Source organism: Mirounga angustirostris, unplaced genomic scaffold (genome assembly GCF_029215605.1).
Source record: "Mirounga angustirostris isolate CCGP_5_RB_7025 unplaced genomic scaffold, mMirAng1.0.hap1 SCAF_8, whole genome shotgun sequence".
NCBI lineage: Eukaryota > Metazoa > Chordata > Mammalia > Carnivora > Phocidae > Mirounga > Mirounga angustirostris.
This window is the reverse complement of record NW_026991716.1, coordinates 37,529,272-37,547,927: the sequence shown is the minus strand read 5'-3', so window position 1 is coordinate 37,547,927 and position 18,656 is coordinate 37,529,272. Positions and strand designations below refer to the sequence as shown.

Sequence of the window (18,656 nt, the reverse complement as noted above, 5' to 3'; positions counted from 1 at the left end):
AAGTGGCTTGAAGCAGGGTTACCTCAGTAATAATTACACTCATGAGAAACAACTAATGATCCTCACTTGGTCCCAGAGATTGGTTTCTAATACTGTTCTCCTCTTCAAGGTTTCTTGGCTTCTTGGAGGGTGGCTGATTCCATTTTGGGAAGGGAGAACTTAAGATAAGCTTGTGGCATCTTGTTGCTGTCAAGTGAGGACATATTTGACATTCTGTGTGGTGGTGAAAGGCACAAAAGCCAGCTTAAAGGCCCCCCAGTGGCCAAACTGTTACTACATGAACATCAAAAATGAAATAGCAGCCAATCTATTAAAAAATTGAGTCTCAAAAAGCTGTATCTATCTTTTATTGTATTAAAAAAGGAATAAAATGTGTTTTTCTTTACAAATTAATAAGTGCTACATATAGGTTGATATTTTTTTGCCCAGATTAAGAAAAATGTTCACATTTAATTGTATGTATGTTTTCAGAGTGGGTAAAAGTGTTTCCATGTCCAAAGGTTGTTCCATGTTCAAAGTCACCGTCAGCAAGACACATAAAAGATTCCCATCCCATGACTAGGGCAGCCTCGTTTATTGATTGTGAGTGAGCTGGTTATTCAGCTATCACCTCTCTGATTAACCCTTTCTCTTCCCTGGTCTGAACTGAGATTCTGAAACCAGACTTCTTTGCCCGCTGGTTCCCTATTGTCTTCTGTCGATAAGGGGGTTAGAGGCAGACTGGGGGACTGGAGGGGGGGGACAGGATGGTTACATCCTGTTCCTTTGAGTGTCACACAGCAATGCATTTCATCAGGGCAAGGACAGTGGTTCCAGCAGCTGTAGTTGGTGCCAGTTTAAAGCTTTTTCCACTCCCAGTAAAAGCCTCATTGAGCCTTCTCAGAAACACGAGCACCAGATCTCAGAGCTCTGTGTCCTAGACCTGTGGGACCCTCTTTTGAGACAGAAAAGAAGATATGCATAATCTCCCTGTTAAAAAATGTCACAGATATATTCCAGCTAGGTTAGAACAGATATGTGCTTAACCAATCCATATTAAGAAAGAAACTGTTACCTTACCCCATCACGACAATTGGGACATATTGACTTGGGCCAGTGACTTTACTGAAGGAAACAAAAAACCAAACAGAATAATATTTGTACAGGCTTTCAAGATCACACTGAAAATAATGTTTGACCAATAAATACAAAAAATGGTACCTTAAAAATAAACCTTCCTGGTACTCTGGCCACCAAAGGATTAAGTGTGAAAGTAGAACTTTTGACTCAGCCTCAATGAAATGAAAAGAAACTGTAGGTCACAAGACCCACGATGATTTAATGAGAAGCCTTAAGAGATAGTAGCCTGATGGGAAAACTAGTTTGAGAATTTAAGATACTACACAGGTCATCCAACTCCTCAGAAAACTAAGGGATAAGGGAGTAGAGGATATTTACATTCTGTTTACCTTAAGTGCACAAAGCAGACAGGACAGGTGGAAAAAGACTTTATTCTCATATTATTTTTATTTTTTAAAATTTTTTTAATTAAAAATTTTTTTTGCAGAGATTCTCTACCTTTATTTATTTATTTGTTTATTTACTTATATTATGTTCAGTTAGCCAGCATCATTTTTGATGTAGTGTTCTCATTTAAACACACTCAGGTGCCACCTTGGGTTAAGATGGTATGAAGGAGGAATCCACTTCTTGTGATAGTTAGAAATCCTTCTTGGGCTGTTTAATTAAAAGTTCCCAAAAGGAAAACAGAAGAATGAGAACCAACAGGAAAGAAACAAAAAGCAAGTAATAAAGTGATAGACCAGGTGCTAACATATCAATAATTACCTTAAATTTAAATTGTTGAAATATGCCTATCAAAAGACAGAAAATGACAGAGTGGATAAAAGAGCACAATATGACTAGATACTGCTGACAAGAAATTCCCTTCAAAGTCAATGATTAGGTAAGTTGAAAGAAAAAGAATGGAAAAAAATATACCATACCAACAATAAGTTTTTTTTTTTTTTAAGATTTATTTATTCATTTGAGGGGGGAGGGGCAGAGGGTGAGGGAGGGAGAGAATTCTCAAGCAAACTCCCCACTGAGTGCAGAGCCGGACCTGGGGCTTAATCCTATGACCCTGAGATCATGACCTGAGCTGAAATTAAGAGTAGGACGCTCAACTGACTGAGCCACCCGGGCGGCCCCAACATTAACTTTTTAAAAAGCAGGAGTGGCTATATTAATATCTGATTAAGGTAGACTTAAGAGCAAAGAAAATATCTACAGACAGACACAATATAATGTTAAAAACATCAATCCACCTAGAAGATTTAATGATCCAAAATGTATATACATGCCAAACAACAGAGCCTCAAAGTACAAGAAGCAAAAATTAATACAGCTAAAAAAAGTTCTCTTTTAATCTTCGAGGAAATTAACTCTCAAAAAGAAGTATGCAAAGACATGAAAAATTAGGAAATGTTGTGTTATTCATTTAAGTGTGGAATTTGTTGTAAGAAAAGGGATTTGTTAAATGAACTGTACTAATCTGATTCATCCCTATAAAAAATCACTTAGGCTTCTCTCTGAGTCAGAAAATTTCAAAACTGTCTACTTTTCCTCCCTGTGGGCTGAAGGAGTAAAACAAATAGTGGGTCTGGCAGATTTCAATCTAAGCTCAGTTTGAAGCCTGGATTCTCTTATTTATAGAACATAGAAGGACCTTTAGTGAAACCTTAACTATAATAATCTCTGCAGGGTGTAATAATATGATTTCAAAGTCTCTACTACTATGTATATTTTAGAAATTGCTACATTCCACAGTTTTATCTTAAAAAGTCAAAGTTAACTTTAGAATTTCTTTTTAAATTTGCAAACAAAATCATACCTCTTGTTGTTTTCAGACTTGAATAGCAATCAGTGTAGGTGTAAAATTCTAGTCATAATGTTCTTTATACATCATCCCACTGTCTCTTAGCATTTGTTGCTTAGAGAAAAATTATGAGTCCTGCTCATTTCAATTCTTTTGAAGGAATCAAGGTGGGTTTTTTCCTGTTTGTTTAGCAGTAGGAATCTTTTTAAAATTAATTAATTTTTCAAGTTTTTATTTGAATTCCAGTTACTTAACATACAGTGTAATATTAGTTTCAGGTGTAGAATTTTGTGATCCATCACTTACATACAACACCCAGTGCTCATTACATCACGTGCCCTCCTTAATGCCAATCACCCATTTACCCCATCCCCTACCACTTCCCCTCCAGCAACCCTCAGTTTGTTCCCTATAGTTAAGAGTCTGTTTTCTGGTTTGTCTCTCTCTTCTCTCTTTTCCTCTGTGTTCATCTGTTTTGTTTCTTAAATTCCACATGTGAGTGAAATCATATGGTATTTGTCTTTCTCTAACTGACTTATTCACTTAGCATAATATGCTCTAGTTCCATCCACATCACTGCAAATGGCAAGATTTCATTCTTTTTTTATGGCAGAGTAATATTCCATCATATATAATTATATACATCATATACATATCACCTCTTCTTTATCCATTCATCAATCGATCAGTTAGTGGACATTTGGGCCCTTTCCATAATTTGGCTATTGTTGATAATGCTGATATAAACATTAGGGTGCATGTATCCCTTCAAATCAGTATTTTTGTATCCTTTGGGTAAATACCTAGTAGTGCAATTGCTGGATTGTAGGGTAGTTGTATTTTTAACTTATTGAGGAAACTCCATACTGTTTTCCAGAGTGGCTGCACCAGTTTGCAAGGAATATTTTTATTTAAATTAAAAAAATTTTCACCTGCTGGGATGCCTGGGTGGCTCAGTCAGTTAAGCGTCTGCCTTCGGCTTAGGTCATGATCCCAGGGTCCTGGGATTGAGTCCCGCGTCGGGCTCCCTGCTCAGTGGGGAGCCTGCTTCCCCCTTTGCCTGCCACTCCCCCTACTTGTGTTCCCTCTCTCTCTGACAAATAAATAAATTTTTTTAAAAAAATTTTCAACTGCTGATAAATTACTGAACACTACATCTGAAACTAATGATGTACTATATATTGGCTAATTGAATTTAAATAAAAAAATTTTTTTTCACCTGGGAACTTTCTTGGTCTCACTACATGAATTTTTTTCTTGCCCCTGTTGGGCTTTCAACTTCCAATTACAGATTTCTTTTCAGATCTAGAAAGTGTTTTTCTTTTTAAAATTGAGGTATAATTGAATTACAATATTATATTAGTGGCAGGTGTACAACATAATAATTCAGTATTTGTATTTTTGCAAAATTATCACCACAGTAAGTCTGGTTAACATCTGTCACCTACATAGTTACAGAATTTTTTGTGTGTGATGAGAACTTTTCAGATCTCTTAGCAACTTCTAAATATGCAATATGGTTTTCTTCAGTTGCCATACTGTACTGAAAGTATTTTCTTAAATATACATTTTTATCCTCATTTATGACCCACTGTTCCATGTTATACTTCAAAAACATCTCTTATTTGTATATTACTTATTGGATTTCTAGGACTTTCCCTCTAATATATTTCTGAGCTCTTCAAAATGTCGATATTCATTTTACATTTGGGAGTATTTCTGAAGTAAATCTTTTCTGTTATTGATTTTTCACATCGTCAAATATGCCTTGTATTGCTTCTGGTATGGAAACTGCTAAATTTTTCTTTCTGTCATCACTGTCCTGTCCTATATCGCCCTGTTTCTAAGTTTATTCTTGTTTAATGGCGGCCATGTCCTCTCAAATCATTTAGGGGGCTTCCTACACTTCCATGAGCTCTGAAGCCAGGTCTATGACAGGAGGCTGAGGGCAAGTGCAAGGTGTGGGCCATCCGGGTGAAGAGGGGGCAGGCCTCAAGTCAGAAAAAGCCAAGGGAATCAGGGTGGAGTGGGGGTAGGGACAGGTTGTAGAAAAAACATGTATGTTGGGTACAGTACTGAGCATTTACCATAGGGACCCCCAGTTCATCCCCACAATAACCCTAAAAGTGAGGCATTATTATCCCAACCTGTCCCTCCATGTACCTACACTGAACTGGATGGGAATGGAGAGCTGGCCTCAGGAGAGCAAGGTGGCCCTCTAGTCCCCTGACAATAGTGACACCTTACTTTTGCTCACACCAAAGTATTATTCTCACTAAAATTTTGCAAGGTTGGCTGAAAAGGTAATTGTCATTATCCCCAGAGAACAGGAAACTGGAATTCAGAGAAGGCTGACACTCAAACCCTGTCTCTGCATTCCTGTGTTGTCCCTGACGTCTGGAGCCAAGACAACCCTTGACGAAAACAGCGTCAGCCTCAGCACCTCCCAGGAATGACTTCATATCCTGTTATGCAACTTTCTGGAGCCTCTAGGTTAGAGTGTCCCAGGCACACCAGCGGCAGCTGGGGCTGGCGCACACAAAGCATGAGGAAGGCCAGGCTCCAGGAACTTCTCTGGATGCTCTTCATCTCAGGTAAGGTGAGGAAGAGGCATGAGCAGGTGAGGCCTCTGCCCAGAACCTTGGGGATCCACCATGAGAAAAGCTTCCCTTCTCTTTGGAAACTCCAGGGGATGTGGCCACCCAGCATAGAGTCAACCAGTAGACTTGTTAGACTGTGTTTCTCTACCCAAACTTCACAGAATCAGGAGAATATATAGGCCCTGAGAACAGAAGTAAAAGGGGTGAATTAGGGAAACAGGATATCTGTGCATTTTGATGTTGGCAAAGATAAGCACAAGTCTAGGTGGGAAAATGCTAGAGTAAATCTAAACTTGATATGATCTGAAATAATTTTGCTTGAGTTTGAAGTTTTGTTTTCTTATATTCCATCGTGGTGCTTTTCACGTGACTTCATTAACCCCCAAAGACATAAGTCATTGCCCCGGAAGTCTGTTATTGCTGAGGAATAGCAGAACAGAAGTGAAGAGAAGGGGCTTGGTGCCCCCTTTCCTGGGGGCTGTGACTGCAGACCGACGTGTCTGCTGGTGTTGGAGGGTGTTGTTGCCCTGACTTGATGGGTCTGCCCCATTGCCACACCCTCACTTCTCTTGTTGTACAGCTCACACTTGGATTAAAGATGGAAGCATTTGGGGCTTTGGCTGTTCCTCCTCCTAATCCTTATGCATAAATTGGGAAAATAACAAGTGAAAAGAAGGGTTTGCCTTGGAAAGACTTGGAGATTACAGAGAAAACACAACCTTTCCAGGAACACAAGGTTGAGCAAGGGTACAGACACTCGCTTTGCAAAGCCTGCACACACATAGCACTTTGAGTCTGCTTGGAGCTGGGATGATAACCCAGATGGGCAGATAGGAGCTTGGTTCTCATTCGCTTGTGTTGTATTCATGTTTTTCCAAAGCAGAACTGGGAGAATATGGAGGGTTGATGCTTGTGTACTGATGTGCGAGAAAGCCAGTGGTATATATTTTATTGTGTCCTGTGAGGGTGGTTTGGGGTAACCTAAAAACTCCCTCTAGCTCCTGTATCCTAAGGAACAGAATCATTAGGTACCTATTCAGGCGTGGGCTGGGACTGCTCTCATCTCAACCAGATAACTGCCTTGGGCAACATAGCTCCCAGGTTTAGAGTTGAGTTCAGGGTCAGACTATCCAGGCTTGAATCCTGACTACCACTTTCTATTGCGGAACTTTGGGCAAATCACTTAATAACCTCTGGCTTATTAAATAACCTTTCTGGGCCTCACTTTCCTTATCTCTGAAATAAGACTAATGGCAGCATCAACCTTAGAAGTTATGGAGCTTAAATGATAAAGTTAGGAAGATTAAGTGAGCTAGTACTTTTAAACACTTAGCAATACAAAGTATTTGGAATTCTTTTCTTGCAGTCATGCAAGGAATTGTGCACACATAGCACTTCAGCGCTGAGTTCTTGCTGTTTCCTTTCACAAGAGATAGGCAAGTTTGTGCAGAACTCATACTCCTGTAACTCCCACTCTCTTCATCCACTTGGGCGGCTATCATAAAATACCATAGACAGAGTGGCTTATAAGCAATAGGTACTTATTTCTCACAGTTCTGGAGGGTAGATATTCAAGATCATGCTGCCATTTTGGTTGGGTTTTTGTGAAGGCCCTCTTCCAGGTTGTGGACTATGGACTTCTCACTCTGTCCTCCCAGGGTGGAGGCGGTGAGGGAGCTCTCTGGATCCCTTTTATAAGGGCACCAATCCCTTTCATGGGATCAATCATGACTTAATCATCTCCCAAAGTCTTCACCTCTTAACACCATCACCTTGGGGATATGGATTTCAACATAAGAATTTTGCGGGGGGACACACACATTCTGACCATAGCATCTACCTTGCCCAGGGACTTGGCAAATAATTTATCTATAATCTTTACATTAATGTTACAGAGGGTAGAGAGAGGAGGTGTTTGTCTTCCTCAGAGCTCAGCACAGTGCCTGGCACACAGTAGGCTCTCAGCCACCAGTTGATGAATGAGTGAATGAATGAGTGAGCCAAACTTGGCTTAAGACAGCCCCCAGTCTTGGCTCCCTTGTTTCTTGGAGGGGAATTCCTGACCAGAATTCAGAGGACTTTTCAAGAAGCTTGTTTTGGGCACCTGGGTGGCTCAGTCGTTAATCGTCTGCCTTCGGCTCAGGTCATGATCCCAGGGTCCTAGGATCGAGTCCCACATCGGGTTCCCTCCTCGGCGGGAAGCCTGCTCTCCCTCTCCCACTCCCGGGGCTTGTGTTCCTGCTCTCACTATCTCTGTCTCTGTCAAATAAATAAATAAAATCTTTAAAAAAAAAAAAAAAGAAGAAGAAGCTTGTTTTCTAGGTTTCCTTAGAAACTGCAGTCTGGTCCCAGAAGAACTGGCCTGGTTTCTGGGCTGTGATGATAGCCCAGGGACTCCATTAAAGGGGCAGCTGTTGGCATTTTTCAATGGGCATTCTCAGAACTACTGCCCAGGGATTAAATTGTGTGTGTGTGTGTGTGTGCAGTAGTATTAATAATAGCAGTAGTAGTTGTAGGTAGCGGTAGCCTGATCCACAGTTTGACCCGACATTACTGTCCAGCCCATTATTTGGTGTTCCATGGAAAAAAGTAACTCAGGCTTGAATGGATAGACCCTGTGGATAAGTTATAGAGCTCTGTTGTGTCCAGCCAAAAACACAGATCTAGATCTTATTTCCACTCAAGTTGGCCTTCCCCTTGGCAAAGCTCCTTTGGACCAGACCAGAATTGATCTCTTTCCCCTACTCTTTCCCCTAGCTGTTTGGAGGAATCACTGTCTGCTACTATCATGTCTCACATCCACTCATCACCCTGTATGTCCTTCTCTATAATCTTCCCTTCCATAATACCCCTGTCACTCACGGTCTTGGTACATGTCCCATGTTCTGCCTCCAAACAGGCAATTTTTTTCCTCTCAAAAACAATCACTTATGAAAGTTTGCACAAAGCATGTGTGGTCTAGTTCTTGGAGTAAAAGAAAAATTACTCACAGTAAAAAGATCTGGGATCTAGTGCTGGCTTGCAGGGAAGGTTGCATGTTCTCTGGAGGCCTTGAGGACCTCATCTGAAAAATGAGCGGTTGAATAAGAAAAAGAGGTTGTTGTTGTGCACAAACAATGAATCATGGAACACTTCATCTAAAACTAATGATGTAATGTATGGGGATTAACATAAGAATAAAAAAAAAAAAGAAAAAGAAAAAGAGGTTGTTTCTCTCTTTTTTTCCAAAGAGAAGAAAACTATTCCTCACAGAGTCTAACTCTGATTCCCTGCTTACAGAACTCCAAGCTGCAACTGAACCACATGAAGAAAAGTATGTCTTAGCAGCAGGAGAGACCCTGAATGTACAATGTCCCTTCTCCATCCAGAAGTATGCCTATAGCCAGAAAGCTTGGCAGAGGCTGATGGATAGAGCGGAGCCCCTGACACTGGTTTTCACAACGAGTGTTTCAGGGAGTCCCAGTCAAGTCCGGATGGGCAGGTACTTCTTAGAAGACAACCCCAGTGAGGCCATGCTGAATGTCCAAATGACCAATCTTCAAGTGGAGGATTCAGGACTGTATCGGTGTGTGATCTACCATCCTCCCAAGGACCCTGACATCCTGTCCCCCCTTGTCCGCCTGGTGGTGATTAAGGGTGAGTGACCTGGAGGGGGGTAAGAGGATGGGGAAAGCCAGCCCAGGTGGTGGTATGGGTGGTGGTGGTAGCACCCGCAGGGCTGTGGCTCAGGATTTCTAGCAAACTGACCTCTCTCCCAGAAGCTCCTTGTCTTTCATTTGAGGTCCTTGAGAGGCATTTGGTCCAAAAGTAAGAAGGGGTTTCTGTGTATGGGATTCCTTTTAGGGTAGCAGAGCTTAATTTGGGGTACTATTGTAGGAAGTAGGGTACAGTGAAAGATGAGTGGTAGACTTGGATAATTTAGTCTCATACTTTAGGTTTCCAGATGGAAGTCATTTCTTTGGGAAGCCTTTGTGATCACCTATTCCCTCCCCCCCAGTACATTTGATGGCCTTCCTGTGTGCTTCCAAAGCAGTGCTTCTCAGACTTTACTGGGGGCACAACCCGCCTGGGGATTTTATTTCAAAAGCAGCCTCTGATACAATAGGTCTAGGGTGGGACCTAGATTCAGCATTTCTTTCTTTCTTTTTTTTTTTAAGATTTTATTTATTTATTTGAAAGAGAGAGAGAGAGAGAGAGATCACAAGTAGGCAGACAGGCAGGCAGAGGGAGAGGGAGAAGTAGGCTCCCTGCTGAGCACAGAGCCCGATGTGGAGCTCGATCCCAGGACCCTGGGATCATGACCTGAGCCGAAGGCAGATGCTTAACCATCTGAGCCACCCAGGCATCCCATAGATTTAGCATTTCTGATCTGCTTGCGGGTGATGCTGCTGCTGAGGCTGGTCCATGGCTCCCATTTTGGATAGCAAATCTCCAGAGCTCACTTTGTGTCCCCCTCATAGATGATGCTGTCCCATTGGGTAGTAGTGGCCAACTTACTTACCTACCTCCAATGCTCATCTGTGAGTACCCTGAGGAAAGGGCCTGTGCCTTTCTCATGTCTGTATCCCTAGAAACTAATGTACTGCCTGGGACAAAGTAGGACCTCAGTAGATGTCAACTGGAGAAATTAAGGAAGGAGAGGAAAGGGAGGAAGGTTCAAGTTTCTAGCACCTGGGGAATCCTAAGCCTAAGGAAGACAAGGCTCATATGCAATATATTAATAAAAGACAATTTGAAAAGCAATATGCTACAGGTTCACGTGAGGGTGAGGCAGAGAATGGTACAAGGTAAAGTAATCAGGGAATTATTCTTGAAGAAGGTGGAAGCATATGGATAGGTGAAGAAGAGCAGGCGAGTGCATTTCCAGTGATAGGAATCACTTGAAAATTCCATTTCCCCCTTCCCCCCTTCCCCACCTTCCTCCCTCCTTCTCTCTCTCTCTTCCCTTTTCTGCTTTCCTTCCTTCTTTCTTTTTTCCTGCCTCTGACCCAGGCTGATCTCACACTAATTCTTTAATCTTAGCAAAAGAAAAACTTGCTTCACGAATGGCCATGTTCATTTCCTTCCTCAGTTTCATTTACCCTGACACCTCTCCATCCATCCAACTTTCCTTCCTTCCATCCAAACACCCTTCCTTCCTGCCTCCCTGCCTTCCTTCTATCCATTGTTCCACCTGTCTATCCACCCACTCACTTCCCAAAACTTCATTCATTAACTTAACCATCCATTTATCCAATGTGCTTTCTTGCAGATCCTTTAGGCACCACTGTCTCAGACAAGAATCCTACTCGGAACTTGGCTCGGATTTCCACCCTTCCTCCTACCACCACCAAGGCCCAGAGCACACTCCTCAAGAGGCCCAAGACTGTGACCCAACTCTTACCCAAATCAACTGCTGACATCTCCTCTCCTGGCTTGGGAGTCAACATCACAAATGCGACGGATGTCACGAGCTATGGTTTCAGGTCTCTGGGCCTCCTGGTTTGATTCTGAGTCCATATGCTTGAGATGTGGGGAGTGATGAATGGGGGAAAGGGGAGGGCAGGAGCAGACTTGAGTCAACTAAGTCTGGTGAAACTTTCCTGGGGAAGAAGGGAGTGGTACTAGAGTGGGAGGAAGCTGTTGGTGAGGCTCCCCCTCTCCCTGGTTCACCCTGTTTCCTTGCATCCTATAGGAGTAAGAAGAAGGAAAGGGTGTCTTTGCTTAATTTCAGTGGGTCTCAGCCAACCTCACCAGCCTAATGGTATAGTGGAGTGAGGGTCCCTGGATTCTAATGCCAGCCAGATTGGCTAGCTGTGTGACTTTGGGTGAATCATGAACGCTCTGTGGCTTGTTTCCTTGTCTATAAGGAGGCTAGCAAATGCAGAGCTGGAAATAATAATCTAGCCCAACGGCTCTCCTCTCAGCGGCTGCTGTGTGTTAGGATTACCTGGAGTGTTTGCTTTTGCTTTGGTTTGTGTTTCATACTGATGCATGTGCCCTCCTGTAGACCAATAGATCAGGATTTCTGGAGATGGGGCTGGTCTCAGCATTTTTTATGAGATCTTCAGAAGATTTCTTAATGTGCAGGCAAAGCTAAGACCCATTAACTTTGCATGCATACCCCTCTTTATGGTTTATTATTAAATGTTGATTTATCTCTGAATGTGTTTATCATTAAATGTTGAATTAACAGAGATATATTCATCCATATTCCCACTAATCTAACATGTCTGATTGCCACATTCTCTTTCTAGTTTTTATTCATGTTCATACATATTTAATATAGCAGTAATTCTAATTATAAACATTGCCATTATTTTTCTATGCTAAGACTATTCTTTGATGTTGCTACCTAGACTTCATGATTATAATTTCAACAAATGCATCCTTTTCTATCAATGAAAAAGCCATGACTTACATCTTACTTGCCTGTCTTTAGACACTGAGATTGTTTTAATTTTTTACAGTATTGATAACTTTGAGATGAACATTTTTGCAGATGTCTTTTTTTCTTTTAAATTATTTATTCAAAGGAAATTCCTTTAAGAGAATGTGAACATTTATATTGCTCTGTATACATATTGCCAAATGGTCTTCAAAGGTTGGAAACAATTTGTGTTGTGATCTGTAATGTATAAGTGAAGCAGTTGTCACTGCAGGGATCCTTTGCGTACAAGGATTTAGTATTTGGAAAATATTCCTGCTAAATTGGACATGAACTATCACGTGCTTTCATTTCTCTCTTGCTGTGGCCTAGAAGCTCCAGGAGGATAGAGGCAGTGACTATCCACGCACTACCCCCCCGCCCCCCAACTGTTATTTTGTTGGCACCAGTGCTGGTACCTAGTAGGTGCTTATTAAATCTTTGTGGACTAAATAAATGCTCTAGTGAGAATCGACATTTTTTTTAAGTTACTTTGATTTTCCAGCATATAAGTCAAGAGTACCCACTTTGGCCCACATTGCTACTAGAGGTTGCATATTTTCTATTAACTTTATTTATTAACTCATATGAACTATTCTATCAGTCAGAATCCAGCCAAGGAAGCAGAAGCCACTGAGCTGTTTGAAAAAGAGATGTTTTGTACAGGGAGCTATTTGCCTAGGTAATGGAAGAAGTGAGCTTCCAATCTGGGGATGGATGGGGTTGGCCACCTTAGAGGAAGCCACCACCTCACTGTCTTAGGGTGGGTTCCCTAGAAGCAGGCAGTGGGAAAAGTCTTGTACAATGTAGGAAGTGATCCCAGGTAAATCCATCCGGGAAGTGAGACCAGGAGAGAAGGAAGCTTAGTAAGGATGTCATCACCAAGCTGAGTCCCACAGGGGGGAACTTTGGGATTCAGTCCTGCAGGGGATTTCTGGGGGACCCACGGACTTGTCTATATCAGAAGCTGGGGGAACTGGATATTTATACTCCGAATTTCCAGTCGTCTGTTGGGGGTGGCCCAGCGGCACATGAATTCCCAGGCACTGGGGTAGGGGCGGTGGTCTGGCCGCCTGTGTGCAGCCTCAGAAAGGGGTGCATGTTGGCCCTCGAGAGTGGACACACTTCTGGAGCTCCGCGCATGAAAATGTGAAAGGGCTGGGAGGACAAGGGAGACTTGAAGGTCAAGTGAGCTGGGACCTTGGAGCCATGGGCTGAACCCGAGCCGCGGAGGGCGCTACTGTAACCGCGAGCAGCCAGGAGCTGTCAGGGGTCAACTTGACCAGCTGCTGGTTCACGTAGCTCCAGGTGATGGGGAAGAAGGAAGACAGGGAGGACGGGGCTGCGGGCCTGGGGGAGACTTCAGCGTAAAGGGGCCTCGGCGGCTTTTTATTGTCATTCTGTGAATTCTCCTTCTGCGAGCTTGCACATTTGCTTTTAAGTTTTGTATGGGCAAATGTGTTGATTTTTAAATTATTACTTTGCTTTATTCCTTAATGTGCTTGATTCTATTTCCTGGTGATGTCTCTAGTTCCCCTCCTCCCCATTTTATTTAAATCTTTAGTCCATCTTGGGGGGGTATATTTTGCTAAATGGTATAAATTGTACAAAAGATGACTTTTTCTTCATATTACGATCCAGATACCACAAGATTATTTATTAAACAATCCTTGCCTACCTCCTGGGCTGCCTGATTTCTTAGATGCTAAATTCATGCATAACATTAAGTCAATATCTGGACTTCTCTTTGTTTCACTGCCATCTATTTCTCTTTTCACCCTGTGTCTTATCATGCAGATTAGTTGTGCTGTAATCTGTTTCCATATCACTGAGCCTAGACAGACCATGCTTTCTCACTCATGGGTATCTCTTTCTTATGGTATCCACTGATGCTTTCTCAGGACTTTTAGAATCATTGAGCTAAAATCTGTAATAATTCATGATGGGATTGGGGCAAGGATTGGATTCTTCTGTTTATAGATGGGGAAACCGAGGCCAAAGCAGTGAGGTGGCCCTCCCAGGAAGTAGGCCTTCCTGCTGGGACTAGAAACCAGGCTTCCTTGCTGGGCCTTCTCTCTCTGCTGCATCCCAGTGAGGAAGAGGAGCCCAGGCAGCCTGCCCTTTCTCCTGGGTGCCTCTTCTGCACATGGGCTCTATGCTCTTTACTAGATCTATTTCCAGTCAGTAGTTTCAGGCAGTGGGGCACACTAAAGGCCAGGGACAGGTGCTAGAAGGGCCGAAGCAGATAAGAGAAGGGGCATGAAGGACTTCTGTAAACACTCAGGTGTGAGGCATGCTGGTGCTAACAGTAGCTTACATCTCTTCTTTCCCCCAGGGTTCCCATGATCAACATCGTCATTCTCGTGCTGTGTGGACTCCTGAGCAAGAGCCTGGTCTTCACTGTCTTGCTTGCCGTCACGCAGAGGTCATTTGGACCTTAGGCCAGTGAAGCCATAAGCATGACCTCTGACCTCCAGCCACATCCCTCTGGCAGTTGTCCTGGGGGAGGAGTGTGAGGGGGAAAGGAAGGAGGGGCAGTGACGTGAGTTGAATCTGCAGCACAGATTCTTTCTAAGGCTCATGTCCCACCTTCTCAGCCCTGCCAGCTCCCCTCATTTACACCAGTGACCGTGGGTGTGTGTTTTGCCCCCTCAGAAGAGAAGATACAGCTGCAAACATGCCCATTCCACCCGTGGCTCGGGATTTGCCTTAAATAAAGACAGAGTCCAATGCTCTTCACTGTTGCTGTCTTATGGAGGTTGTGAGGTACCGAGGACACCCCCGCTAATTCTGCCCTTGTTCTTGCCCTGGGCCATAATGGTTTAGCCTGATCTGGACAGAGCTCTTACTACACAAGCATTCTGTTCTCCCTGCTCCTAGGCCTTTCTCTCCTCTAGAATCAGATGTTTGGGTTTCTCTCTTCATCTGTGGCCCTCTCCTACCTTCCCAGAGAAGGGGTTTGAAATCCACAGAATGAGGAGAAAACAAGACACCATGGTGAGAATACCATATTTGGGGAAGAGAAACCAAGTTAACCAAAAGGTTGTATCCTGGGAAAATCCTGGATGAGATGAGATCCAAGGCACAGGACTGATAGAGAATCTCATTTGTCAATCATGTGCATTACCAGGGGTACATCTTACCCCTGGGTCCTCAGAACATACCCATGTAAACCAAGAAGTATGCAGCTAGAAACATACCTCAGCAGAATAAAGGCCTTATATAAAAACCCCGGAGCTAACATCATCCTCAACGGGGGAAAACTGAGAGCTTTTCCCTTAAGGTCAGGAACAAGACAACGATGTCCACTCTCCCCACATTTATTCAACTTCATACTGGAAGTCCTAGCTGCAGAAATCAGACAACAAAAAGAAATAAAAGGCATCCAAATTGGTAAGGAAAAAGTCAAACTTTCACTATGTGTAGATGACATGACACTCTATATAGAAAACCCTAAAGACTCCACCAAAAACCTGCTAGAACTGATAAATGAATTCAGTAAAGTCCCAGAATACAAAATCAATGTACAGAAATCCATTGCATTCCTATACACTAATAAAGAAGCAGTAGAAAGAGAAATTAAGAAAACAATCCCATTTACAATTGCACCAAAAATAATAAGGTCCCTAGGAAAAAACTTAACCTAAGGGGTGAAAAACCTATACTCTAGAAACTATAAAACATTGATGAAAGAAATTGCAGATGACACAAAGAAATGGAAAGACATTCCATGCTCATGGACTGGGAGAACAAATACTGTTAAAATTCCTGTATTACCCAAAGCAATCTTCAGATTTCATGTAATCCCTACCAAAATACCAACAGCATTTTTCATAGAACCAGAACAAACAATCCTAAAATTTGTATGGAACCACAAAACGACCCTGAATAGCCAAAGCAATCTTGAAAGAGAAAAACAAAACTGGACACATCACAACTTTGAACTTCACGTTATATTACAAAGCTGTAGTAATCAAAACTGTATGGTATTGGCACAGAAACAGACCCATAGATCAATGGAAAAAAACAGAAAGCCCAGAAATAAACCTACAATTATATGGTCAATTAATCTTTGAAAAAGGAGGCAAGAATATGCAATGGGAAAAAGACAGTTCCTTCAACAAATGGTGTTGGGAAAACCGGACAGTAACATACAAAAGAATGAAACTGGACCACTTTCTTATACCATACACAAAAATAAATTCAAAATTGATTAAGGACCTAAATGTGAGGCCTGAAACCACAAAAATCTTAGAAGAGAGCACAGGCAGTAATCTCCCTGACTTTGTCCATACCAACATCTTTCTAGATATGTCTCCTGATGCAAGAGAAATAAAAGCAAAAATACACTATTGGGGCTACATCAAAATAAAAATCTGCACAACGAAGGAAATAACCAAAAAACTAAAAGGCAATCTACTGAATGCCATATTTGCAAATGACATATCTGATAAAGGATTAGTATCCAAAATATATAAATAACTTATTCAACTAAAGACGAAAAAACCCACAAATAATCCAATTAAAAAATGGGCAGAGGACATGAACAGATATTTCTCCAAAGAAGACATGCAGATGGCCAACAGAGACATGAAAAGATATTCAACATCACTCATCATCAGGGAAATACAAATCAAACCAAAATGAGATATCACCTCACACCTGTCAAGATGACTAAAATAAAAAACTGAAGAAGCAGCAGGTGTTGGTGAGGATGTGGAGAAAAAGGAGCTCTGTGCACTCTTGGTGGGAATGAAAACTGTTGTAGCCACTGTGGAAAACAGTATGGAGGTTCTTCAAAAAATTAAAAATAGAACTATCCTAAGATCCAGGAATCACACTACTGGGTATTTACCCAAAGAATATAAAAACACTAATTTGAAAGGATACATGCACTCCTATGTTTATTATAGCATTATTTACAATAGCCAAACTATGGGAGCAGCCCAAATGTCCACTGATAGATGAATGGATAAAGAAGATGTGGTGTGTGTGTATATATATATATATATATATATATATATAAAATATTACTCAGCCATAAAAAAGAATGAAATCTTGCCATTTGCAACAACATGGATGGAGCTAGAAAGTATAATGCTAAGTGGAATAAGCTAGCCAGAGAAAGACAAATACCATATGATTTTACTCATATGTGGAATTTAAGAAACAAATGAGCTAAGAAAACAAAAAAGAGAGTCAAACCAAGGGACAGACTCTTAACTATAGAGAACAAACTGATGGTTACCAGAGGGGAGGTGAATGGGGGGTTGGGGGAAATAGGTGTTGGGGATTAAGTGCCTCTTGTGATGAGCACATAGTATATGGAACTGTTGAATCACTATATTGTACACCTGGAACTAATATAACACTGTATGTTATCTACACTGGAATTAAAATAAAATAAAATGTTAAGTGAAAAAAAAAAAGGAAATATGTGCCTAAAATGAGACCACATGGGTAATAAGTCACTACTTACTAGCAGGAACTAAAACTAGAGTTCCTTTGCTGAAGACTAGGTGCTTCGAAGCCATATAGAATGGAATAAGGAGGAGTTCTGTCAATGTCTAAATGCCTCTTCTCCTTGTATCACATAAGAAGCAGGGATGGTGGCCCACAAATGGGACCTTTTCCCTTTAGAGCAGAAGAGGTAGAAAATACCAACTTAAATCTTTGGAGTTTGCAAGACAGGGTGGGCCTGAACACCATGGGTGAGCAAGGGAGCTACAGGGCAGTTATAGGGCAGACAGAAGGAAGACAGAGTGATAACCGAACGTGCACATAGGGACAGCCTGCAGAAGTCTAACTGGTGAGGGGTGCCTGGGTGGCTCAGTCAGTTAAGCAGCCAACTCTGGGTTTCGACTGGGGTCATGATCTCAGGGTCGTGAGATCGAGCCCCATGTGGGGCTCCACACTCAGGGTGGAGTCTGCTTGACATTCTCTCTCTCTTTCTGCCCCTCCCCCCGCTCTCTCTTTCTAAAATAAATAAATAATAAATAAATAAATAAATAAATATTTAAAAAAAAGACATCTAACTGGTGAAACCAAGAGGCAATGCACAGCAGAGGACACAGCTGAGGTCATAGCAGAAACAGTCAAAGGGTCTGATCACCTGTTAGAATTCTGCACCCAATTCCTGTGTGTGTATGTCTTGGGAGGGGGTGGTTTTCCCACACCAACAAGCAATTCTTGGACACCAGCTGGGTGTCCTGTAATTTAACTCAATTCTGATACTATCTACCCAAAGATAACATCAGATTCCACAGATTGAGGGCTTAGTTCCATAAGACTCCCCCTCCCCGTCTTTAGATGCCATTGGAGAGCACTTTTGCTTCTGACCCATCTACTATAGAAGCTACCAGTGATCCCCTCCTTGGGTTCCATTAATTTGTTACAGCAACTTGCAGAACTCAGAGATATTTTACTTACTAGTTTACTGGCCTTTTATAAAAGAATATTAAAGGACATGAATCAACAGCCAGATGAATAAATAAATAAGGTGAGGTCCTGAACAAAAGGATTTCTGTCCCCATGGAGTTTGGAGCCCAACACAGTGGCACATGGATTCTGGTTTCCCAGCCTGGAAACACTCTGAACTCCCTCCTTGTTTGTTTTTGTTTTTTGTTTTTTTTAATGGAAGCTTCATTACATAGGCATGATTGATGAACGCATTGGCCATTGGTGACTGATTCAACCTCCAGCCCCTCCTTCTTCCCCAGAAATCAGGGGGTGGGGTTGAAAGTTCCAACCCTCTTTTCAAGGTTGGTTCCCGAGACAACAGCCCCCATCCTTC

At 42.1% G+C, this 18,656-nt stretch overlaps 1 protein-coding gene across 1 annotated transcript; it reads left to right on the top strand.

The window, feature by feature from the left end:
* The first annotated feature begins 5,339 nt into the window (after positions 1–5,339).
* TREM1 (triggering receptor expressed on myeloid cells 1) lies at positions 5,340–17,109 on the top strand. The gene is made up of 4 exons (XM_045866869.3): positions 5,340–5,451; positions 8,737–9,093; positions 10,709–10,922; positions 14,199–17,109. Exons 1-4 carry the CDS (start codon positions 5,403–5,405, stop codon positions 14,302–14,304), a joined length of 726 nt encoding a protein of 241 aa, XP_045722825.1. The 5' UTR covers positions 5,340–5,402; the 3' UTR covers positions 14,305–17,109.
* The last annotated feature ends 1,547 nt before the right edge of the window (positions 17,110–18,656 follow it).